The sequence below is a fragment of the Pteropus medius genome, unplaced genomic scaffold, assembly GCF_902729225.1.
Source record: "Pteropus medius unplaced genomic scaffold, Ma_sr-lr_union100, whole genome shotgun sequence".
Taxonomy (NCBI): domain Eukaryota; kingdom Metazoa; phylum Chordata; class Mammalia; order Chiroptera; family Pteropodidae; genus Pteropus; species Pteropus medius.
The window spans coordinates 2,667,327-2,690,892 of NW_024352784.1; the positions used below are offsets into that span (position 1 = coordinate 2,667,327).

General features: G+C 46.8%; 3 protein-coding genes and 1 pseudogene across 10 annotated transcripts in view; 3 read left to right on the forward strand and 1 right to left on the reverse strand.

Annotated features, from left to right (window-relative positions):
* NUP98 (nucleoporin 98 and 96 precursor) overlaps nt 1–4,130 on the forward strand; it is an 81,804-nt gene extending 77,674 nt beyond the window's left edge. For all 7 annotated transcript variants that reach the window (XM_039847914.1, XM_039847913.1, XM_039847917.1 and 4 more), the window contains 4 exons: nt 472–713; nt 1,212–1,366; nt 2,529–2,640; nt 2,738–4,130. In XM_039847914.1, the coding sequence (XP_039703848.1) occupies nt 472–713; nt 1,212–1,366; nt 2,529–2,640; nt 2,738–2,955 (727 nt within the window). In that variant the 3' untranslated portion in view covers nt 2,956–4,130. The remainder of the gene's footprint in view (nt 1–471; nt 714–1,211; nt 1,367–2,528; nt 2,641–2,737) is intronic.
* LOC120590517 (SRSF protein kinase 2-like) lies at nt 3,551–7,141 on the forward strand (annotated as a pseudogene).
* Nucleotides 7,142–11,246: 4,105 nt separating this feature from the next.
* Nucleotides 11,247–15,006, forward strand: CHRNA10 (cholinergic receptor nicotinic alpha 10 subunit). 2 transcript variants are annotated; one of them, XM_039847814.1, is made up of 4 exons: nt 11,247–11,714; nt 12,063–12,217; nt 13,075–13,607; nt 14,365–15,006. In XM_039847814.1, exons 3-4 carry the CDS (start codon nt 13,331–13,333, stop codon nt 14,820–14,822), a joined length of 735 nt encoding a protein of 244 aa, XP_039703748.1. In that variant the 5' UTR covers nt 11,247–11,714; nt 12,063–12,217; nt 13,075–13,330; the 3' UTR covers nt 14,823–15,006. The 2 variants fall into 2 exon arrangements, with proteins under 2 accessions (XP_039703748.1, XP_039703747.1); XM_039847813.1 differs by having other exon boundaries at nt 11,247–11,653.
* A 1,218-nt stretch (nt 15,007–16,224) lies between these two features.
* On the reverse strand, nt 16,225–20,606 carry ART1 (ADP-ribosyltransferase 1). Its single transcript, XM_039847815.1, has 4 exons — nt 20,489–20,606; nt 19,399–20,179; nt 18,261–18,302; nt 16,225–16,674 (listed from the first exon to the last, which is right to left on the reverse strand). The coding sequence occupies exons 1-4, from the start codon at nt 20,531–20,533 to the stop codon at nt 16,577–16,579; spliced, it is 966 nt and encodes a 321-aa protein (XP_039703749.1). The 5' UTR covers nt 20,534–20,606; the 3' UTR covers nt 16,225–16,576.
* Nucleotides 20,607–23,566: the final 2,960 nt, after the last annotated feature.

Below are 23,566 nucleotides of genomic sequence, written 5' to 3' on the forward strand. Positions count from 1 at the left end.
TTTGAGGAAGGAAACAAGGACCTGGAAGGGACTTGCAGCTGTTTTGCTTATTTGTACAAACCATGTATGTGAGAGTAAGGGAAGGGGAAAAATTAGGAATGAACTGCAGAGGACTGCTCTATGAAATATAGAATTCCCCTATCCCAGTCTTTTATCTCCTACTACTAGAAAAGAAGTTAAAGGAGAGTTCCTAGCTAGGGAAAGCCTCTTCTGGGCAGTGGCAACCTTCCCTAACCTCAGACTTTTTTGACCACGAAAATATAGTGTGCATAGATACTTGATATTCTGTTTTGTTTAAAAAACAAATGCTGGTGTGATGGCTTTTGATTTTTTTTAGTGAAGTTTGAGGTGATCCACTCAGGGTCAAGTCCTGCAGTGCGAAGGACTGCCCCCAGGGCCAATGTGAGCCGTCTGAGACAGCCTTCTCCACCAAAGAGGCTGAGATTTATTCCACCTTATCTCTTCTGACAGCATGCGTGAGAAGGCTGTTCGTGAGTTGCTTACCCGGCACTGCCAACTGTTGGAGACCCCTGAATCTTGGGCTAAGGAGACTTTCTTGACCCAGAAGCTTTGTGTGCCTGCCGAATGGATTCACGAGGCCAAAGCAGTGCGAGCACACATGGAATCCGACAAGCATTTGGAGGCCCTCTATTTATTTAAAGCTGGGCACTGGAACCGCTGCCACAAACTCGTCATACGACATTTAGCTTCTGGTGAGTGCTTCACTCAGGCCTGTGTCTCCTGGAATCACCCCAAATTCTTCCAACCTCTGAACCCCACAATGAATCATGCCAGAGATGATTCTCAGTATGGGACGTGGCAGGTGTGAATCAGTGAATCAGATTACACTTTGTGTAAGCTCTCTGTGCAGAAGAGGCTTGGCCAGGATGAGAGGCTAGAGGAGAGGGGTAGATAGCAAAATTGTTACATTATTATTAGCCAGGAATATTCTTGTCGTGTGCTAATTATGTTAAGCTTGTTGTTTATTTAGGGAATTTTATTCAACAACATCAGAAATCTGTTTAGGTAACTGAAGTCAGAAATTCTTCAAATTTTTTAATAGAATTTCAAAATATCTACTTGAAATTCTCAAGTCTGACCCAACGTTATTTCCCTTTCCTTCCTGTCTTGGATTTCTGCCATGTCCTTTCTCTGCACTTTTGGGAACCATATACTTGTGCAGACATAGTGCTCAATGTTTTGTTCTTCAGATGCCATCATTAATGAGAATTATGACTACCTGAAGGGATTCTTGGAAGACCTGGCACCTCCAGAGCGCAGCAGCCTGATCCAGGACTGGGAAACATCTGGCCTTGTTTACCTGGATTATATTCAGGTCCTTGAAATGCTCCACCATATACAACAGGTACCCGAGTTCCTTAAATCACTGGTTCGTTTTCCTTTTCCCTGACCCTTAAAGCCACAGAGACCTCAAAAGGCCAGAGCAACAACTTGAAAAACTCATTGGCTAGAGATAGCACTGTCAGTTCTGCAGGAGGATTTATTACTATCTGATATCATTTCTTTATTTTCTGTAAGTTTCCTGAGAGCAAGACCTTGTCTTACCTTATTTACCACCTTTTAAAGTCAGGTTAAAGTCAGGTTAAAAACTGGATTCTGGAGATGAAAGAATAATATACTTCTGTAGACTCTGCAAAGCCCCCCAAAAAGTGGATTTAATAAAAGATACTTCTTGGAAGGGTCGAGTGAGCCATTTGGAGGAGGAAGAAGTGATGGAAACTTAGTAGGTAGGTAGTTTAATATCAGAGTTTGAGAGAGGAGGGATAACCGAAAGTCATGAGACAAAGATGAGGTGCTACTGGAAAGTATTCACAATGTAAGTTATTAATAAAAACATAGGCTGGTTTTTTAGAAAGATTACTTTGGTTACAGTATGGTAGGAAAAAGGATGTAGAAGGGATGACACTGAAGATTATGATCAAACTCTTATGATATTTCAACTGAGAAGGAATGGTAACCTGAGCTAGGCAATGGCCCTGACAAAGGGAATGGAAGACCGGATATTAAGCTAGATATAAAGATTGAATAATCATCAACACATTGATTGTTATAGAAGCCATAAGATTGGATCACAATACATAGGGAGAGGCTGTATGGTGAGAAGAGGGTTATGAACTTGAAGTCAGGAGACCTAAATTAAATGCTAGTTTGAGCCATACCTCTTATTAACTATGCTCTTAAAAAGTCATACCATCTTTCTGAACCTAGATTTATGTAGATTTTTGGTGCTAAAGCTTGCTAGTTACATGATTTGAATGTTGGTCTCAAGATTTGCCCAGTCCAAGGCTCTGTACACTATATTACTTTCCTCTGTGAATTACAGCTAAGGTTGTAACTTGCCCTCAGTGACTAGGCAGGATGGTAATGACATGGCACTACTGGCCAGCTTCTTGAGTTTCCCCTCCCTCACCTTACTGTTGTTTCAGAGTTTTGCATAGTCGGTCTATGGGTAAGACTGGTGATAGAAGTTCCTCTTGACCTCATTTAGTTTCTCTGCTTCTTCGTAGGTGGATTGCTCAGGTTATGAGTTGGAGCAGTTACATATCAAAGTGACCTCACTCTGCAACCGGATAGAGCAAATTCAGTGTTACAATGCCAAGGATCGCCTAGCTCAGTCAGGTAAGCCTCTCACCTCTCCCTACTTCCAGCCTACTTGCCCACTGGCCCACAATTCCCCACCTTTCATTCTTGGTTCTCATTCCATTTTTTTCTCCAGACATGGCCAAACGTGTAGCCAACCTGCTGCGGGTGGTACTGAGCCTTCAGCATGCCCCTGATGCAACTTCTGACTCAACGCCAGACCCTCAGCGAGTCCCTTTGCGCCTGTTGGCTCCTCACATTGGCCGGCTTCCCATGCCTGAGGACTATGCCTTGGAGGAACTGCGCAGCCTCACACAGTCCTACCTTCGAGAACTGACTGTTGGGAGCCAGTGAGCCCCAGGCTCCTCCCATCACACTCACATGCTCATTCACACTCACCACACACAGGTCCCCTGCATTGAGTTGATTGGCAGTGTTTGCCATTCTCTGGGTTGTCTGTGGAATCCACCCTCTCTTCCTGCTGCCCCATGCAGCATCCTTCAGTTATTCAGGGCTTTCCTTAATACAGAACATAGTGTAAGGGCTTTTGGAATAGAAAAAAGGTGGCAAGTCTCTTTTTACCATCCTTAAGACCAATCCATTTTTTTCTTTTTAAAATTAGTCAATAAAGCATCTTTGGCATAATCCCCCTAAAGAACCAGAGAATCCTTTTCCGCCTTCATCCATTCTGGATCTGTGACCCTCCATGCCAACCTGCTACTCTACTCCTACCCCAGCCCTTTTATGCTAGGACTCTTTAGGAATGAGACAGATGATGGGACAAATGTGTTGACCTATGACTGTCCTTCCTTAACAGATGAACTGTCCACAGAAGGAAGGAGAATCTGTTTTTTAAAGTAGATTGATGGCTTAACACTGAGTTTTAGAGTCAAAAAAGGGTTGGACTGAGGAAGCAGAACAGGGTCTTTCTGACTCATTTAGGGTAGAAATGAATGCCTGCCGTGGAAAGGTGGGTCTTCAAGACTTGTTTGTTCTTGCCTTGAAGGTTTCGTGAACACCAAAGCTTCCCTACTACCATGTGCAGGAACCCTTGGTCACAGATCTCATGTCTCTGGGAAGCTCCTAGAATTGTTTGGTCCCTGGTTTTTAGTCATCTTACTGGGCCTCCTGTGTGGATTTGCCTGAAGAGTTTCGATAAAACATAGCAGATTGGGTAGCCCTCCCTGTCCCCTCCTCTGTTCTAGCCCTAATCATCCCCCACCCTCCATCTACAATTCCAGAAGATAAAACCATCATTGAGGCAGGCAAGGAGCCTGGCTTCTGGGTCAGGCAGAGGGCCTTTGTTAGACTGCTGCCAGCTATGGGGAGCCCCAGGTAAACAGCCTGAGACAACTAGTGTTAGGACTGTCACAGACAGACAACATGGCCACTCCTGGGCCTTTATGCATGAAAATTATGTAAAGGTTTTTATTAAAAATATATATATATATAAATAAATGATCTAGATTATTTTCCTCTTTTTCTGAAGCTACTTTCTTAAAAAAATAAATAAAATGAGATGTTTATAGTATTCATGGTATTGGCTTTCTCTTTATTTTTTTGAGCCTTCTTTCCCCCAAGAAACTTTATGGTGGCCTTGTTTGATTTGCAATCTAAAAGGAGATGGGTCTTCAGTTAAAGAGAACACGGTTTAGTTAAACTGGGATACAGACTAGATAAAAAACTAGATTTATAAGGGTAACTTTAGGGATGATTATTGATTAATCCTATTGGCTATACATATATTTATGTGCTCTGATTCTTGATGAGGGATTGAGGAGGGGGTCTCAGATTGTCCATGGCATATATACTTAGCATTCAAAGCTTCCTTGCTCTTCTGCTCTGGGGGTTTTGTTTTTAAACCTTAGACCATACTTTATCTTTCTAATTTATCAGTTTTCATTGTGTAAAGGGAATAATGATCACTGATGTTGCTGCTTCACAGAGCTGTTTTTGAGAGGGATGAAATGAGGCTAATGAGTACTATTTAGTTTTTTGTTTTGTTTTATTTTGGTTGTGGGAATGCAAAATGGCATAACAAGAATATATAACAATTATAAACATTTACATACCTAATGACATTAGCAAAATATACGAAGCAAAAATGGACAGAATTGAAGGGAGAAATAGACCTCTACAATAATAATTGGAAACACACCACTCTCAATAATGCATACAACAACCAGACAGAAGGAAATAGAGAACTTAACCCAATAAATTATATATAACAGACATAGAGTACTCTACTGAACAATACCATACACATTATTTCCAAGTGCACATGGGACATTTCTCCAGGTTACCCATATGTTAGGCCACAAATGAAATCTCATTTTAAAAGGTAGGTATCATGTAAAGTATCTCTGACCACAACAGGATGAAGTTAGAAATCTACAACAGAAGTAAAACTGAAAAATTCACACATTTGTAGAAATTAAGCAACATAACCAAGGATCAAAGACAAAACCACAAGGGAAATTAGAAAATACATAAACATTAATGAAAATGAAAACACACCAAAATGTATGGAACATAGTGAAAGTTGGTATTAGGGGAGAAATTTATACCTATAATGCTTACATTAAAAAACAAGAATGAGCTCAAATCAATCTAACTTTATAACTTCAGGAACTAGAAAAGGAAGAACAAACTAAACCCAAAGCTAACAAAAGACAGGCAATAATAAAGATTAGAACAGAGATATATGAAATAAGAAAATAGAAAAGCAATCGAGAAAATGAAAACAAAAGTTGGTTCTTTTGAAAAGATCAGAATTGGCAAACCTTTAGTTAGACACACTAAAACCTCAAATTCCTAAAATCAGAAATTAAAGTGGGGAATGTACAGATTCTGCAAAAATAAAAAGGATTTTAAAGCAATACTATGAACTGCTGTACACCAACAAATTAGATAACTTTGATGAAATGGACAAATTCTTAGAACATAAAACCTACCATAATTAAATAACAAAGAAATAGAAAGTGAATAGACCTATAACTAGTAAGGAGATTGAATCAGTAAAAAAAAAAAAAAAAAAAAACTGACAAAAGCCCAGGACCTAATGGCTCACTGGTGAATTCTACCAAACATTTTAAGAATACCAGTCCTCAAACTTTTCCAAAAATTTGAAGAGGAGGGGCCTTCTCTGGGCTGGCAGAGTGGAGGCTGCACCTTGGGTTGCTCCCCCCAACTCCGCATCGCCTCCACTAGTCACTGCCACCGCCACCATCATCGTCACGACCCCCCCCTTCCAACCTACTCCCTGCTGCCGCCCTCTTTCCTCCTCAGAATGAGCTCCCCAAAAGTAGTGGCCATTAAGGCCTGAAAGCAGGGGCCAAAAAGAGAAACATCTGAAAAATGAGCTGAGGCACAGAAATGTTAAGCTGCAGCCCATTGTTGAGAGCTGATATAAAGCAGAAGATTGAGCTGCTGATGTCAGCTCTGACAAGCTGTCCTCTTCGGAAAGGCTGGAGCCTCAACAGGAAGCCCCCTTAGTTCCTCCGCTGCCACCTCTGCCAGACCCTACACCCCCAGAGCTGGACGAGGAGATCCTGGGTTCAGATGATGATGAGGAGGACCCCATGGACTACTGCAAAGGTGGCTACCATCCAGTGAAAATTGGAGACCTCTTCAAGGTTGGTATCATATTTGTTATTAGGGAACACTTCTCTACTGTTTGGCTGTGCTGGGATATGCAGGAGAAAAGATTTGTTGCAATGAACGTTCTAAAAAGTGCCCAACATTATACAGAGACAGCCTTAGATGAAATAAAATTGTTTAAATATGTTAGAGAAAGTGATCCCAGTGACCCAAGTAAAGACGTGGTAGTACAGCTAATGGATGACTTCAAGATTTCAGGCATGAATGTAATATATGTCTGCATGGTCTTTGAAGTGCTTGGCCACCATCTTCTCAGGTGGATCATCAAGTCCAATTATCAAAGCCTTCCAGTTCATTGTGTGAAGAGTATCATTCAACAGACCCTCTAGAGGTTAAATTATCTACACAGTAAGTGCAAGATCATTCATACTGACATAAATCCAGAAAACATCTTGGTTTGTGTGGATGATGCATATGTGAGAAGAATGGAGGCAGAAAGCAGTAAGTATGCCTTGACAGCAAAAATCTATAGGAAAAAATTATAAAAACAAAAAGAAAAAACTGTAAAAGAAGCAAAACAGGCAGGCTGAATTATTGGAAAAGCACCTGCAGGAAATTGAAGAATTGGAGCAAGAAGTAGAAAGGAAAATAATAGAAGAAAATGTCACATCAGCTGTACCTTCCAATGAGAAAGATGATGACTACCACCCAGAGGTGAAACTAAAAACAGCTGGATTAGAGGAGGCCGCTGAAGAAAAGACTGTGCGTGACAAGGCAAGGATGTCTGCTTTCACCATTTCCATTCGACATAGTACTCGAAGTTCTAGCCAGGGCAATTAGGGCAGGAAGACAAATAAAAGACCTCCAAAAGGAAGAAATAAAATTATCTGTGTTTGCAGATAATATGATTTTGTATGTAGAAAACTAAAGATTATACATACACACACACACACACACACACACACACACACACACACAGCTAGAACTAATAGATGTATTCAGTAAAGTATCAGGATACAAAATCAATATACAAAAATCAGTTGCATTTCTATACACTAACAATGGAAAGGAAATTAGGAAAGCAATTCCACTTACAATAGCATCAAAAAGAATAAAATATCTAGGAATAAACAAGCAAAGAGCCAAAGACATGTACACTGAAAACTACAAAATAAAGAAGACACAAATGAAAAGACATCTCATGTTCATGAATTGGAACACATTAAGATGTCTATACAATCCAAAACAATCCACAGATTTAATGCAATCCTTAATAAAACACCAATGGCATTTTTTTTTTTCAGAAATAGAAAATCCATCCTAAAATTCATAGAATCTCAAAGAACCCCAAACAGCCAAAACAATTTGGAAAAGAAGAGCAAAGTTGGAGGATTCACACTTCCCGATTTCAAAATTTACTACAAAGCTATATAAATCAAAACTGCGGTACTGGCATACAGACGACACAGACTAGGAATAGAAATAGAATAGAGAGCCCAGGAATAAAATCCTTGCATATATGGTCAAGTGATTTTTCATAAGGGTGCCAAAACTGTTTAATGGAAGAAAGGACAGTCTTTTCAACAAATGGTGGTGGGTAAACTGGATATCCACATGCATGGAAATGAAGTGGGACCCTTACCTAACACCATATACAAAAATTAAGTCAAAATAGGTCAAAGACTTAAACGTAAGACCTAAATCTAAAATTTTAGAAGAAAATGTAGGACAAAAGCTTCACAGCATTGAATTTGGCAATGATTTCTTGGATATGCCAAGTGCAGGCAACAAAAGAAAAAGTAGACAAATTGGACTACATGAAATTTTAAAAATTTTGTTCATCAAAAGACATAGCTGAGTATAAGGCAACTCAGAGAATGGAGAAAATACTTGTAAATTATGTATCTGATAAGGGATTGGTATCTAGAATATAAAAAGTCCTAGAATTCAACAACAAAAAAAGAAACAATTCAATAACTGGACAAAGGATTTGAATAGACATTTCTCCAAAGAAGATATACAAATGGTCAATAAGCACATGAAAAGATGTTCAACATCACTAATCATTAGGGAAATGGAAATCAAAACTACAATGAGATACCACCCTCCACCCTTTAGAATGGCTGCTATCAAAAAAAAATTAAATTAAAATAAATGTTGGTGAGGATGTGGAGAAATTGGAACCCCTGTGCATTGCTGGCGGGAATGTAAAAAGGTATACCTGCTGTGGAAAATGGTATGGAGATTCTTCAAAAAGTTAAAAATAGCATTACCATATGATCCAGTAATTCCACTTCAGGGTATACACTCAAAAGAACTGAAAGCAGAGTCTCAAAGAGGTATTTGTGCACCCATGTTCACAGCATATTTGCACTAGCTAATATGTGGAAGCAACCTAAGTGACCATCAAGGGATGAGTGGATAATCAAAACATGGTAAATAAATACAATAGAATATTATTCAGCCTTAAAAAGGAAGGAAATTCTGACATATGCCATAACATGGATGAACCTTAAGGACATTACATGAAGTGAAATAAGCCAGTCACAAAAAGACAAATACTGTATGAGGTATGCAGTCAAAATCATAAAGAAAATAGAATGGTGGTTGCCGGGGGCTGGGGCTTGTGAATCTTAAGTGTGTGTTTCTGAAAATATCCTGACCAACTCACTGGACCCATAGTGCAAATTGCTAGGTGCAAAGTGCTAGGTGCTTGCCTTATATTATTGAGTGGTCTCAGTTAATCCTTACAGCTTTTGAAATGAGGACTGTTAATCCTATTATCCTGTTTGAGAAAGCTGAAACCCAGAGTTTCAGCATCTTACATGCGTCAGACTGCTCCTAAGACAGCTGAAAGTGACCAGAAAACCTGTGTTTTCCCTGCTCATCAGTATGGCTCATGGTGTTTAGGCATGGGAAAAACACCGATGCTCCTATTGGGATGGCTGTGGGGACTTGGAGGTGAGGATGTGGGCTGCATCTCCTGCTTTGTGGGGTCACTTGAAACAGCGTGAGGCTCAGCATCACTCCTACCAGTAGCAGAGAGCTCACTTGGCAACAAGCACCTGGAGGTAGAGTTGACAGTGTAAAGGGAGGGTCCAGAATTCAGCAGTGGTGACAGAGCTGGGAGGACAGTTATCATCCATATGACGGCCCTGGCCCCTCTCACCCTTAAGCCCCAATATCCTGCAGATTCTCACACTGGCATCTCTTTACCCTTTAACCCCTCAGGCTTGGCCTGAGCGAAGCCTAGGTGCTGCTTTACAGAAGTTAAATAATTCAGGTCCCAGTGACTTGAGATGTCAGTTTCAGTTGCTCTGTTCCCATGGGCACAGGTGTCCAGACGTTGTAATTAAGCTAATGAAAAGAGCCAGTGAGAGGGACCTGCTGTCCTGTGCTTCAGAGGGCTCAGGTCTGATGGAGTCCCTGCCCTTGTCCTGCTGAAAATCAGCCATACTCATCCAGAGCTCAGGTATGGGGGATGGAGCCAGGAACTCAGAGGGGCTGAGACAGGAGGAGAACTGGAGAGCAGAAAGAGGAAGATCGAGACAGGGAAGCCAAGAGAGACCAAGAAAGAGTTACAGAGGGAAAAACAGAAGGAAACAGAGAGGCCGAGTGAGGAGTAAATGCGGTGGCAGTAGCAGAGAAAAGGACAGAGGCAGAGGCCAGAGAGGCAAGGACCAGCAGAGAAGGAGAAACAGCAGATGCAAAGGACCGAGTACTAAAATCCGAGGCCAGGTACAAAAAAAGAGAGTCAGATCACGAGAAAGGTCACAGGGCTCCCTAGAGCGTAGCTAAACCCAGCAGAGATCTGTCTTACTGCTAACTTCCAGATATTGTCCACACCATCCTTGACAGCAGGGCCTGATGCTGCCCTAGGTTGGGCCGGGAGGCTCGCATCCAGAGTTCTGCCCTGCCTCTTGCGGTAGCAAGGCCATGGGGCCAGGCAAGCACCGCCTCAGCCTTGGCTTCTCTGTCTCCGGCCTTCTGCTCCTGCTCCCACACCTTCCAGGTATGACGCTTAATAAGCCAGCCTCTCTGGGTATTGCTGCTATTCCCATCCTCCCCCAATCTCTCTCCACATGCTCTTCATTTCTCTCTTCAGTACCTGTGCTGGGAACGAGTTAAGTGGGGGCCTGGCGAGGGTGGTGGAGAAGAGAGTGAAAGCAGATTTGCCTGGCTAGGGTAGAAGCGGTGAGAGGGCAGCTCCCAGAAATAGGGTTGGAAAAGCCAGAGGGCCAGACCAGAGGGGACTTGAATGCCAGACTGAGTTGGGGCTTTATCCAGTGGGCAATGAGGAGCTATTGAATGGTTTTAAGCAATTACTGGCTTGGTCAAATTTGCATATTTAAAAGCTTGATCTCTCAGAAGTGTTTAGAGGCTGAGCCTTAGGCAAGGGGAGCCATGAGAAGGCTCCTACTGCCATAATCCCTGTGAAGGAGGAAGAGGCGTGAGCTGGAGAGGCGATTAAACATTCGAGATGTTCAGTGTTATGAATGACAGGATTTGGGCACTGGTTTGCAGTGGCAGGGGGCAAGAGGAGAGGAGGAGTGGCAGGGGAGGGAAGGAGAAAGGAGCGATAATTCCCAGATTTCCCAGATTTCCAGCTGACTGAGGGCTGCCGTTTACTGAGATGGGGAGCACCAAACAAGGAGCAGGTTTCAGAGAATGGGGAGAAGAAATGAATTCCTGTTTTGCAACTACAGAGTTTAAGGTGCCTATAGGACATTGAGGAGTGGAGCTCAGAAGAAAAATGGATTCTGGGGAGTAACACTTAAGCGAGAGACTGAGGACAGTGTGATTCATCACAAAAGCCTAGGGAAGAGTAGGTTTTCAAAAGAAGGGACTGGCTCATAGTGTCAGAAGCTTTGAAGAAATCAACTGAGCGCAGCTGGAGAAGTGGAGGTAGGGCTAAGAGATGGGTGGGGGAGCAATAGGGTTCAAGTGCCTGGGTGAGAGTTGGGACTCTTGTGGCCTATTTGGGTCCCTCTAGCATTTGTGGCAGGGCAGGCAGAATCCAGGTCCTTGGGAAGGGAAGGGGAAGGGAAAGGAAGAAACCCGTCAGCCTTGTTTCTGAAGATAATACCAAGTCACTCTACCACCTTTACCTCATTCATCTCTGGAGGCAGGCCAAGGAGAAACTAGACTTGCAGCTAGAGGAACAGAGGGTAGACAGCAAGAGAACCATTCAGATGGCTGTGAGATAGTGGAGCAGGTGACAGCCCCTACTTTAAGGGGTGGGGGGTGTGAGCAGAGGTTCCTGGACTAGGGCGTGAGATGGACAGCCCTACTTACTGATTCCCCAGAGTGCTTGGGAGCTGAGGGCAGGCTGGCCTACAAGCTGTTTCGTGACCTTTTTGCCAACTACACAAGTGCCCTGAGACCTGTGGCGGACACAGACCAGGCTCTGAATGTAACCCTGGAGGTGACCTTGTCCCAGATCATCGACATGGTGCGTTATGATTGTTGTATAACTGTGGAGTGTGCTGGGAACAGTGTCAAGGAATTTGGGGGTGAGAGACTGGGATTATTCTCCAAATAATTCTTTTCTGTAAACATTAATATTAAAAATAACAGCTACTTATTATTGAATACTAACTGTTGGGTGTCCATGGTGTGCCCAACACTTTGCACACTTGAATCCCCGCCCAGCAGGGATTATCACCTATGTAACTGCTGAGGATGCTGAAGCCCAGAGAAGAAACAGCCAAAGTCACAACAAGCCGTGGGTGGGAACTGGCTGTATGGGCAAGTTGGGTTTGTGTGTGCTGCCCAGAACTCTGTAGGTGAGTGTGCACGCTCAGGGAAAGATATGCAGGTACATGTGTCCATATCTGTGCCTACTCCCTGCTCCCAACTAGGATGAACGCAACCAAGTGCTGACCCTGTACCTGTGGATCCGACAGGAGTGGGCAGATGCTTACCTACGGTGGGACCCTGATGACTATGGTGGCCTGGATGCCATCCGCATCCCCAGCAGTCTCGTGTGGCGGCCAGACATCGTACTCTATAACAAGTACTGCCTGCTCGCCCCTCCCCCCACCCTTAACTGTCCCTAGAGTTGCCCTTGGCTCTGAGAATGCACTTATTTCTCATCCCCCACCTGACTAGGGTGCTATGCTACCCCAGCCTTCCCCCAGGACCCTTCTGATCTGGCAGAAAAGTATTAGCAGTAGTGGCTACATGGTGCAGTAGGGCTTTCTGATGGCACAGAAATTGTGGCTCATGGCAAGGGCCTGATGCGGGGCCAGCTCCTTCACAGGTCCTCCATGGTACCCCTACTTTAGACTGTCCCAAGACAACCCATGCTGAATGTCTCCTAGGAACCCACTGTTCAGTCCAGGGCCAGTTCTGTATCTCCCACAGAGAGGGTTCTGGGGCACAAGTGCCTCTTCATGGCACACTCGGCCCTTCCGGGTGGGCTCTGACTCTCAGGGCTCTCCAAGGGCCCGCATAGGGACTTCCTTCTGGGCCTAGCCTTCTGGAGCGTCCCTTTATGCAGCCTAAGCCAGTTCCGGGTTTCCCAGACATCCCACGGCTCTGTGTGTTTTCCGGGGGGCTCCTTTACAAGCTTTGTAGATGATACCCAAGAGAAGTCACTGTGCGGCCAGGTGCCAACTTTTGCAGAGGAATTTTTTAAGCAGCCCTAGGCTAGATCTGTATCCTTTCCAGGCCCTTCAGGTGCTTCCCCTTTTGGCCTCCAAAAGCACAGAGGGCACTCCGCAGGGCACAGTCTACCCTCCATGAGGAGGCAATCTGGCCATGGGGTTACTTGTAGTCACAGAGCTTCTCCATGCGTCTGGCTCTGCGGTGGTTCCAGAGCTGCTCTGCAGGCAGTAGCCACTTCAAGGGGTCCCCACCCGCCTCCCGCAGGGCTGACGCGCAGCCTCCGGCCTCGGCCATCACCAACGTGGTTCTGCGGCACGACGGCTCTGTGCGCTGGGACGCTCCGGCCATCACGCGCAGTTCGTGCCACGTGGATGTGTCGGCCTTCCCGTTCGACGCACAGCGCTGCGGCCTGACTTTCGGCTCGTGGACGCACGGCGGGCACCAGCTGGACGTGCAGCCGCGGGGCAACGGGGCCAGCCTGGCCGACTTCGTGGAGAACGTGGAGTGGCGCGTGTTGGGCATGCCAGCGCGGCGGCGCGTGCTCACCTACGGCTGCTGCTCGGAGCCCTACCCAGACGTGACTTTCACACTGCTGCTGCGCCGCCGCGCTGCTGCCTACGTGTGCAACCTGCTGCTGCCCTGCGTGCTCATCTCGCTGCTCGCGCCGCTTGCCTTCCACCTGCCTGCCGACTCGGGAGAGAAGGTATCCCTCGGCGTCACCGTGCTGCTGGCGCTCACGGTCTTCCAGCTGCTCCTGGCTGAGAGCATGCCACCAGCGGAGAGTGTGCCACTCATCGGTGAGTGGGCGTGAGTGGCCGAGGAACGCTCCAGGGTGGGAGTGCCTGTGGGGACGCAGGAAGATTGGGGGAGAGCCTGTCCCCTCCCTGAGACTGCCCCACTTTCGCTGATGCATGCGGGTCCCCATCTTTGCAGGGGCGGGGCTTGGATCAGCAGAGTGCCCCCCACCTTCGGGGTGTGTGTGTTGGGGGCGTCCTGGGAGCATACCTCACTCTAAAATTGAGAAGAAAGGAGTAGGCCCCTTCTAGGGAGGACACCCTCTCCTCACCGGAGGGGGCTGAGAAGCGAGTAGGTCTTTTCTCAAGGACTTGAGGGAGGAAGGTCGATGTCCTCAGGATTGTAATAACAGGCAAAACACAGTGAGTGCTCACCGCGTGCCAGGCACTTTCCTAAGCCCTTGATCTTTATTAACTAAGGTAAGCATCCCCACAGATCTGCAAGGTAAGTTCTGTTGTTATCCCAGTTGTACTGAAAGGACCAGTCAGTTGCCCCATGTCATGGCCATACTATTTGAGAGGGTGACTTTTATGGGTTGTGGGTAAATGCAGTGAAGGGAACAATTAGGGAGTAAATAGCTTCTGAGAACCCACTTGTGGGAATGCGGGCAGGGGAGACCTTCCACTTTCATCCATTGGGTGTGGAGGATCCTGAGAGTCTCATGGTGGGTGAGCTCATTCCTGTTTATGCTGAGGCTGCTGGGAAGCTCAGGCCCCCTGAGTTCTTGTTGTGGGTCCCACCTCATTCTTTCTCTTGCAGGGAAATACTACATGGCCACCATGACCATGGTCACCTTCTCCACAGCACTCACTATCCTTGTCATGAACCTGCATTACTGTGGTCCCACGGCCCGCCCAGTGCCAGCCTGGGCTCGGGCTTTCCTCCTTGGACACCTGGCACGGGGCCTGTGTGTACGGGAACGAGGGGAGCCCTGTGGGCGGTCTAGACCACCCAAGTCACCTCCCAGTCCCCAGCCTCCTAAGGGAGGGGCAGGCCTGCCAGCAGGCCCTTGCCATGAGCCGCGGTGTCTGTGCCATCAGGAAGCTCTATTGCGTCATGTAGCCACTATTGCCAGCACCTTCCGCAGCCACCGAGCTGCCCAGCGCCGCCATGAGGACTGGAAGCGCCTGGCCCGTGTGATGGACCGCTTCTTCCTTGGCATTTTTTTCTCCATGGCCCTGGTCATGAGCCTCCTGGTGCTGGTACAGGCCCTGTGAGTCCCAGGAGTCTGCTGAAGCCACAGCACCTCCAGACAGAGATGCAAAGGACAGGTGGTTTTCTTGGCCCTCAGACCACTCAGTCTCTTCCCACTGTGCCTAAGAGCCTGGGACATTCCCTCTCAGGATCAGTACTGCTGACTTCACAAACCACGAGGAGCATTTGTTGGCTATATACCCTAACACAGAAGTCCCCAACCTTTTTGGCACCAGGGACCAGTGCTCCCATAAGAATCTAATGCCTGATGATCTGAGTCGGAGCTGAAGCGGTGATGCTAGGCTGGGGAGCGGCTGCAAATACAGATGAAGCTTTGCTCGCTTACTACTCACCTCCTGTTGTGTGGCCTGGTTCCTAAGAGGCCACAGACCAGTACTGGTCAGCGGCCTGGAGGTTGGGGACCCCTGCCCTAACATCTAAGGGAAATCCAGAGCTTGCCACTTCCCTAATTCCTGTAGAGAAGGAACTCTAAGTGCAGTCCCGGAGGGACAAAATTGCACTTCAGTGCTGAGTGTTAAGAGCTTTCACTTAAGTCAAGTGTGTCAGCTCACTCGACCACCCGGTGTCCCCCCTCCCCATACATGTAAATACGTCCTCTGGGAGAGGTTAGCAACCCCCACAGGTGTCTGCTTTAGAGGGTTTACTTTTTTGATTAAAAGAGAGTTGTTTTCCTTATATAAGAAACAGAACTGACATATTTTCTGCCTTCTCGTTCTTTCTTAATGCCTCCTATCATAGGGACTTGGTCTTGCCTGTTCCTGCCCAGGTGCTCAGAGAAGGGAACTGGAAATTTAGATTCATGGTTTAATTTTCAGAGCTGGAGACCACACAGGGATTTGGCCCCGAAGCCTCAATTCATCATTAAGTGTGTGCCTGGTACCTCCTTGATGTCCTCTCTTACCCTTGGGGCCCATGGTAATGGGAGACGGGGATCCAGGTTTGTCTCTCTAGAAACGGAAACCTTAGGACTCATGGGTCAGAACAGAAATTACATCTTTGATGACAAGAAAATGCCTGGAATTCGACCAAGACTCTGGCAGAGGACATAAAGCTTAAAGCTCTCTGCCATCTCTCCTGCTCTCTCCCCTCTGGGGTTAACTGCAGTCCACCCCATTCCCACACACTGATATTCAGAGAGCTTAAAGTGTCCAAGGTAGGAGCAATGTGGGGACCAGCTGTTTGCAAGGCATTTGTTCTTTTTTGACTTTCACACATTTCCTGGTACCTCCTCTGTGCATCAGACCAAGTTCTTGCCCTTAGGAAGCTCACCGTCCGGCATGGGCGACAGACATGGACATGTGGTGTAGAGAAGCCCCCGGGACCTGTGGGAGCACAGCAGGGCCCTAACCTAGCAAGGTGTGGGAGGTCAGAGAAGGCTTCCTGGAAGAGTGAATAGGAGCTTTCCAGGTGCACATGTGAGGCATTTGAGTAACACCAGCAAGTACTATGGCCAAGTGCTTTTCTCCTCAATGACCCCACCCCCAAACTAGTTTAATCTTATACCTCCCAGAGAGTTGTTGCCTCTCCTGGAGTCTGCCCACCTTTCTTCGACATCTCACTTCCAGAGTCCTGAGTAGGGTTCAGTCCCAAAATTCTCCTATTTCTCCACCAGCAGGCCTGGCAGCTGCCAGAGAAGGTCCCAGAGTTTCCTGCAGATGAAGTTTCCATAGATCTTGGCCACACTTAAAGCAGACATGTGGCTGACATCCTTGTGTAGGGCAGAGGCAGCAGGCAGGGCTGTTCAGGGTCTGGTGGATCAGAGGAGGTCTGGACTCTCTGGAAAGGCTCCGCCAACAAGGAACCAGAGCAGCAGTGAAAGGGACCAGAGTGCAGAAAGGGACCCCTGACCTGTGGCTGCAGGGAAACAGAGGCAGAGAGGGAGATTTGGGGGTGAAATGGGATACACGAAGAAGCGAAACAAGGAGAAACAAGCAGAGGGAGCTGGAAAGACTGATGCACACCATTGATGGGACACAGAGATAAAGAGCAAGAGTTTAGGGAGTTAGGCAGACAGAGATTAAAAGACCAGGAGAGCCCCAGTACTCCTTCCAAAGGTTATTAGGTCTCTCTCCCTGCCTCCCGTGGATACAAATGAGGCATTGCAGGGCGGGGCAAAGCATGGGTAGAGATCTGAATGGGATCTAGCGATGCTGATCTTTGCTCCTTTGCCCAAACACTGGTAGGAGAGGTGCTGGTGGGCCAGGGGGATGGGTGGGGGGAGGCGCAGGGAGATCTTAAACTTTCCCAGTGCTCAAAATTTTATTATCAAAACTCAAGCAAGTTAAGGGCTGGAGACCTGACTTCTGGCCCTAGATTTGCCACTAGCTCACTTTACTCTGTTACTAGGGCACGTCAGTTCTGTCTCTGGGTCTCACTTTACCATATCATATAATCAGGATAATACTCCCTGTTGTGCCTCCTTCCAATAGATTATTGGATAAATAAGGATAAGATGAGATGGTGTCTGGGGAGGTCAGGACCAGCCTGGTATGGTAGTTTAGAGTTTGGCTCTAGGGCCAGGGTGTTTGGACCCCACACCTTACTAGCTGTTGTGTAGTGTAGGGCTGGTTGCTTCATCTCTCTGTGCCTTAGTTCCCTTACCTGTAGAACAAGAATGATGACAGTACCTACACCACTGAGCCGTGGTGAAGATTCATGGTGTGGTGTTCCTGGAACTCTGAGTGGTGCTGTCATGGAGAATGGTGAGAACACAGTGGAGGCTGGGGCTCCTTCCTGCCCACTGTTCTCAGATCCCAGAGGGAGGGAGGGTGCACCCACAGGAGAGGGGCAGCAGTGGTTACTTCTGTGGGAGTGGCCTGTTCAGTAGGTTAGCCTGGGAAAGGCTGTTCCCATCTAGAGAAGTAGTGGTCCATGTAGGCCCAGGCACAGCAGGTATTCAAGGGAAGAGAAGTCATGGCTGTAAGTGACCTGGGGATCATCTAGTCCAATTAGCTTATACAGATAGGGAAACTGAGGCCCAGAGAGGTAACAATTGGTCAGAGAGTTAAGACAGAGCCTGGACTAGGACTCCTCCTTGGAAGGTGATCCGAGGGAGCAGTAACAGAGACAGAGGGTTCTGCAGCTGAAGGAGGAGAAGGCCTGGGGAAGACTCTGTGGGAGCGGCCCTCCCCTCCGTCACCTCTGTGCAGCCTGGATCTCTCTGGGGCCTGATCAGCCATCCCAGTGAGACTGGGGGCCAATGTGTCAGCTTACCCGACTATGGCCCCATACATATAAATACATACTCTGGGAGAGATTAACAACCCTACTGGTATCTGTCTGCTTTAGAGGGTTTCCTTTTTTCTTTTTTTTTTTTTTTTTTTTATTAAAAAGAGAGAGTGTTTTCCTTATGACATGAACATCCAGATGAGGAGTCCAACCCCAAGGCAGACTGCTCATCCCAGGACAGAGCCCTTGTCACAGATACCTGCAGCCCTTACCTGAGTTATCCAGACGGCAAGGCCCAGACTTGCACTGCTTGTCTATAGAGAAGAAACAGTAAAGAATCAAAGCTCTCAGGATTGAAAGAGGCCCTGTGGGCCATCCATGACTTGCTCTGGGAAAACTGGTATGTTTTCCCCCAGTTCTGCTTCCTTATGGTGTGACCTCCCTTAGGTTTGACTTGATCCGTAAGCTGTGGGGTCAGAAGGAAGATAGCCCTCAAAGCCAGGGCCCATTCTGGGTACTCCTCCTGCTCCCTTGGCCTGTAACTTCGCCTCCCTGCCATACCCACTCTCCTTCTCCATGCCTGTCCCATCCAAGAAGGAGCTAGTATATGTTACTTTCATGTCTTCCTCACCTGTCAACTCGTGCACGCTCGTGATGCTGTCCAGGGTGAGACCTGAAGCCACACTGGACCTTCTCCTATGTTAGATGTGGTCCAGAGTTTCAGCCAACAGCCTGCCTCTGACTATGAGAACCAGGCCTCGCCAGCCCCTGGGCTTCACTCAGCCAGGACCAGCAGCCCACAGCCCCATCGGAGACTGGAAAACTGGGCCCACCCTCATGATTCCTCCTCTGGCCAGGCCTGGGGGAATGGACAGGAAGAGTATCTGAGACCAGCTACAGCCTGAACTGGAACTTAGGGACACAGCATCGAAATGCTGTCTCCCCAGCCCCACGCTCGCCACCCCCCACCCCCACATGCCAGTACAGGATTTCTGGTCAGTAAAATAAACACACTTCTCTCAGAAACTGAAGTTGGGGCTCTTCTCATTTCCGGCAAGAGTGGTCTGGATGTCAGTACTGTGGCTGGAAATTAATTTCCTTCCAGCTTCCAGCCAAGAGAAAAGCCTGACCAGGTCTGTTTGGCCCTCAAATGGCCAAAGCCCCTGCTTTGGTTAGGAAACCCTTGTCAGCCTCCCAGCAGGCAAGTAGCCATCTGTGGCTCAGACACCACCAGGGACAAGAAGCATTCAACCTTGGAAAGTTCTGTCTCCCCTTATGTGGAAGGTGGGGAGAAAGGACTGCATGCCCTTCACTGTTGGTTTGTTTTTAAAGTTTCTGTAGGTATTTCCCGAAAACCAGGTGGCAAGTCCACCTTTTGCACAGGTGCTGACCTGCATGTGCCCTGCTCACCTTTGATGTACTCGCAGTTGTATGTGCTTTGCTTGCCCAGGGCCCGGAGGTAGATGCGGGCGGGGCCCCAGGAGGGTCTGCTGGAGTTGATCACCTGGAAGGTCTCAAAGGGGGGAATCAGCACCTCCTCCTCCCCAGGGAAGAAGGAGTAGCCCTTGATAGGGGCCCCGAGACAGGTCCAGATGCCGAAGAAAGTTTCCTCACCAAACTGCTGGGCTGCAACATTCCGCAGGGACGCGGAGGCAAAGCCCCCTAGCCGGACAGTGGCACCAGGCCCTGCTGGCCGGAAGCGCAGGCCATGCACCCCTCGGAACACCTGGTGGCACTGGGGAGATCGCCGGGCCTTGCTCAGCAGCTGCAGGGCCTCGGTCAGCAGGAAGTGGAGCGTCTTGAAGGAGAAGTGGTGAAGGTAGTGGGCCCGGGTGCGGCCCGCCTCGCGCACGGCTGCGTTGAACTCCTTGTGCAGGGGGCTGTTGGCTGTGTAGGCCAGGAGGGCCACCCCGTGTTCATCTCGGAAGCCAGGGGGCGGTGGGGGCAGCTGGGTGGGGCTTAGGCCCCACTCTTGCCACCAGGTTTGGCGCTCCTTCCATTGGCTGCTTGCCAGCACCCAGCCATCAGCATACACTTTGTTGGCCTGGAACTCCGTTTGGTTTAGATCTGGGAGAGCAGCTGTCATGGCTGCTGCACAGCCAGTGTACTGGTCATCAAAGGAGGTTGGGGCCATGTCCAGGGGCCTTTCTTGAGAGAAGAGTTCTCGTCGTGTGATGGGGTGGCTCTGGGCCTAAGGGAGAGGGGGCAGCAAGGACTGAGAGGATGGACCCTAGGAGAATGGGAGCCTATCCAGCTTTCCCCTCCACTGAGCTGAGAAAGACATGATAAGGGTCCCAAACACACCTGGAGGGGAAGGGAGCTGGGGAACTACTAACTGCCAACTCCCAGAGACTAGAGTTTGGGGCTCTCCCCTCAGGCTGAGTGAGCCCCAAGGGAAGCATCAGGCATTCTCTCCTCCCTCTGCTCCTTCTTCCAGAGTTCAGAAGAGGTTGACAGCTCAGCTCCCTGCTGGCCTGGGGACAGCAGAGGATGACCATACCTGAAGCGCTTCCATGAGGACCACGGACACAAGCAGCAGAGACATCACGTCAGGAGTCTGCGTGTTGGAGGTGACCCTGGGTAAGTTACTATCTCTCTCTGGGTCTCAGTTACCTCATCTGGAAAATGGGAATGTTAATCTATACACTTTAATAAACATTCATTGTCATGTAGTCTGTGCCACTCCCAGTGCTTGGCAGAGTCATGACATAGAAATAGCGGCTCAGAAGAGAGAGAGAGAACGCTTCATGCTGGAAGCAACATCAGAGACTTTCTGGATGGGGTGACATGTGAACGATGTCTTGCAAGACGAATAGGAGAATAAAGCTGCAATCATTGGCTACTGGGAGAGAAAAGGTTGGAGTTTGGGGCGGGAAGGGAGTTTGGGGCAACAGGAATGAGGAAAACAAAGGTATTGGAGATAGAAATATTTTGTCTCGTGTGGCAGAGTTTGCTGTGTGGGGATGTTGGAAAGATGGTCCAACCACGAAGGAGCTTGACTGTCATAAAGAGAGGTCTCGGCTTCACCTCATGGGGGACGTGAGGCTGGAACAGGGCGGACCCAGGGATAGGCTTAAAGTAGGGTTCGGGGATCCAGAGGTCTTCCTTTCTCCCTCTAGTCCTGCTGTGAGCTGAGCCCTCTTCCCCTGAGCCCTCAACTGCTTCCAGGGCACGGACAGATGTAGACCCCCAGGAGATGAAAGAAGAGGGACTCCGGGATGGGGAGAAGACAGAGGATATCTGCTTCCCCGAGGGAAGCGAGAGAGAACCACAGCCTCCTGCACCCTGTGGGTGGGCACACTGGGGACCCGAAGTAGTGCCAAGGTGCACCAGCTTTGGGTGGGGAGTGGAACAGGCAGTTTCTAAGTCGATGCTGCTTTTCCTTTTCTGTTTATTTTAATTAAAAAAAAAAAGTAATGTACACTCGTGGGGAAAAAAAATGTACGAGTGAAACAAAATCCAAGTTCCCTTTCTTCTTTCTCTCCCTCTGAATTCTCCTTCTCACTCTTACCCATGCCTGCCAGTAGGGAGGGATATGATAATGGTACCCTTCAGGACCTTTTTCTATGCACATACGAATAATATAATATTTAGATACACATACATAGTTTTATACATACACTTAATATATTTAAATATACATACATAGTTTTCTGTATACAGTTTGTTTTTCTTTTTTGTCATTTTATTCAAAAAGAAAAAGGGAATATGCTTATACCTACATATTCTATAACCTTTTTTTCCAGTAAAAAATATATCATCGACTTCCTTCTATGTTATATATAAATATCTACCTTGTTCATTATAATAGCAGCATGGTATTTCATAGTATAGTTAAATCATAATTTAGTCATTTCCTTATTAACAAACATAAGTTTTTTCTAATTTTTTATATTACATGTAATATTGCAGTAAACATCCATCTATATATAAATACTTATCTACTTGTACGCATATTTTTTGTAAGAAAGCTATCAAGAAGTAAGAAGATATTCAAAGGATGTGAATATTTTTTATTTTGATAGGCACTGCCAAATTGCCATCCAAAAGTTACCAGTTTGCCCTCCTACCAACAATGGATGGGAGTGTTCTTTTCTCCACATCTTTGCCAACACTGGATATTATTCATCTCTTTTTTAATTTTCATGTAAGGTGGACATAAATGGTATCTACTTTTAATTTACATCTCTTCTCACTAATAGGATCAATCATAACTTTAACTTTTAATATTTTTAAATTTTAACTTAATTTTCTAAAAGGTAATACATTTTCATTGTTCAAAATTTCAGTAGTCCAAAAGGCATACAGTGAAACATCCTTCTCTCACTAATTCTCCAACCACAACCTCATCTCCCTCAGAGGCAACCGGTGTTTCCATTTTTTTGAGTATCCTTATAGAGGTATGCTGTGCATATACTAGCAAATTCACAGCTATTTCTGTTTTCCTTCTTTTACACAAATGGTAATAAAGTCAGTGGTTCTTTATCTTTGGGAATCTAATGAAAGCTGAAACCTCTCCTCAGAAAATGGATATCTGCACCCTCACACAAATATTACACACACTTCAGGTGGTTTTTGCCTCTGCCCCAGTCTCAGGTTAAGCATCTCTGCTCCATAATCCCCTCCTGCTCTTGAGGGGACCTAAATTTTGATAATTCATTGAATCTGAGATGCTGGATTCTCTGTGTCTATAATTTAATGAGTCTCCAAATCTAAGACTTTAAAATTGCCATTGTATAATTTAAATTGAGGCATGAACTTCTCTGGGGTAAGCAGTACGGTTAGCAGCAGTTTTTATGAGATTCGACACATCCCAAATTGAATTCTTTACCTTCTTTCCCTCAAAACCTGCTTACTCATTTAATCAACAAAAAATTCTTGAGCATCTATAATGTGTCAGGCATTGGAGGATAAAATTGTGAACAGCAGCAACCACAACAAAACCCACATGCGTGCTTCTTTTAGCTCTTTCAAGATGGAGATGGAGCTGGAGTAATTTCAAGTAGCAGTGTTACAGAAAGAACCAAGAGAGCCTAATGAAAACAAACTTGTACCAAGAGTGGGGTTTAAATGCGGAGCTGACCAGAGTAGGTACAGAGCATATAAAATTGAAAATGGCATCACAGTAGGATATAAAGCATAAGACACCGCTCCCCAATACTAGGATGGAATGCTAATGGGCAGAGTATGTGGCAGCAAAAAACTACTTGAACTCTTGTCTTGGAATCTGCCCAAGAAGCCTGAGCTTCTATAATACATTCTCTCTTTATTGTGGAGAATCCTGTCCAAGGGTTCAAGTGGGGCTTTCCTCACTCTTTGCACCTCCATAGGGGGAACACATAACCCAGAACTGGTTTTAATGCTCTGGCCATTGTGCTTGGCTCATGGATGGACACATGACCTGAGCAGGGCCAATCGGAGTCCCTTAGGACAGAATCCAAGTTCATGGTGGTGTTTGAGGCCCTCTGTTACCTGGCTCTCCATGATCTCTTCAGCCTCATGCCCCGCCACTCCTGCCTGACTTCTACAGTACAAAGTTCCAGATGAGGCTCTGCTATTTCCCTCCCTGTGGCTCTGC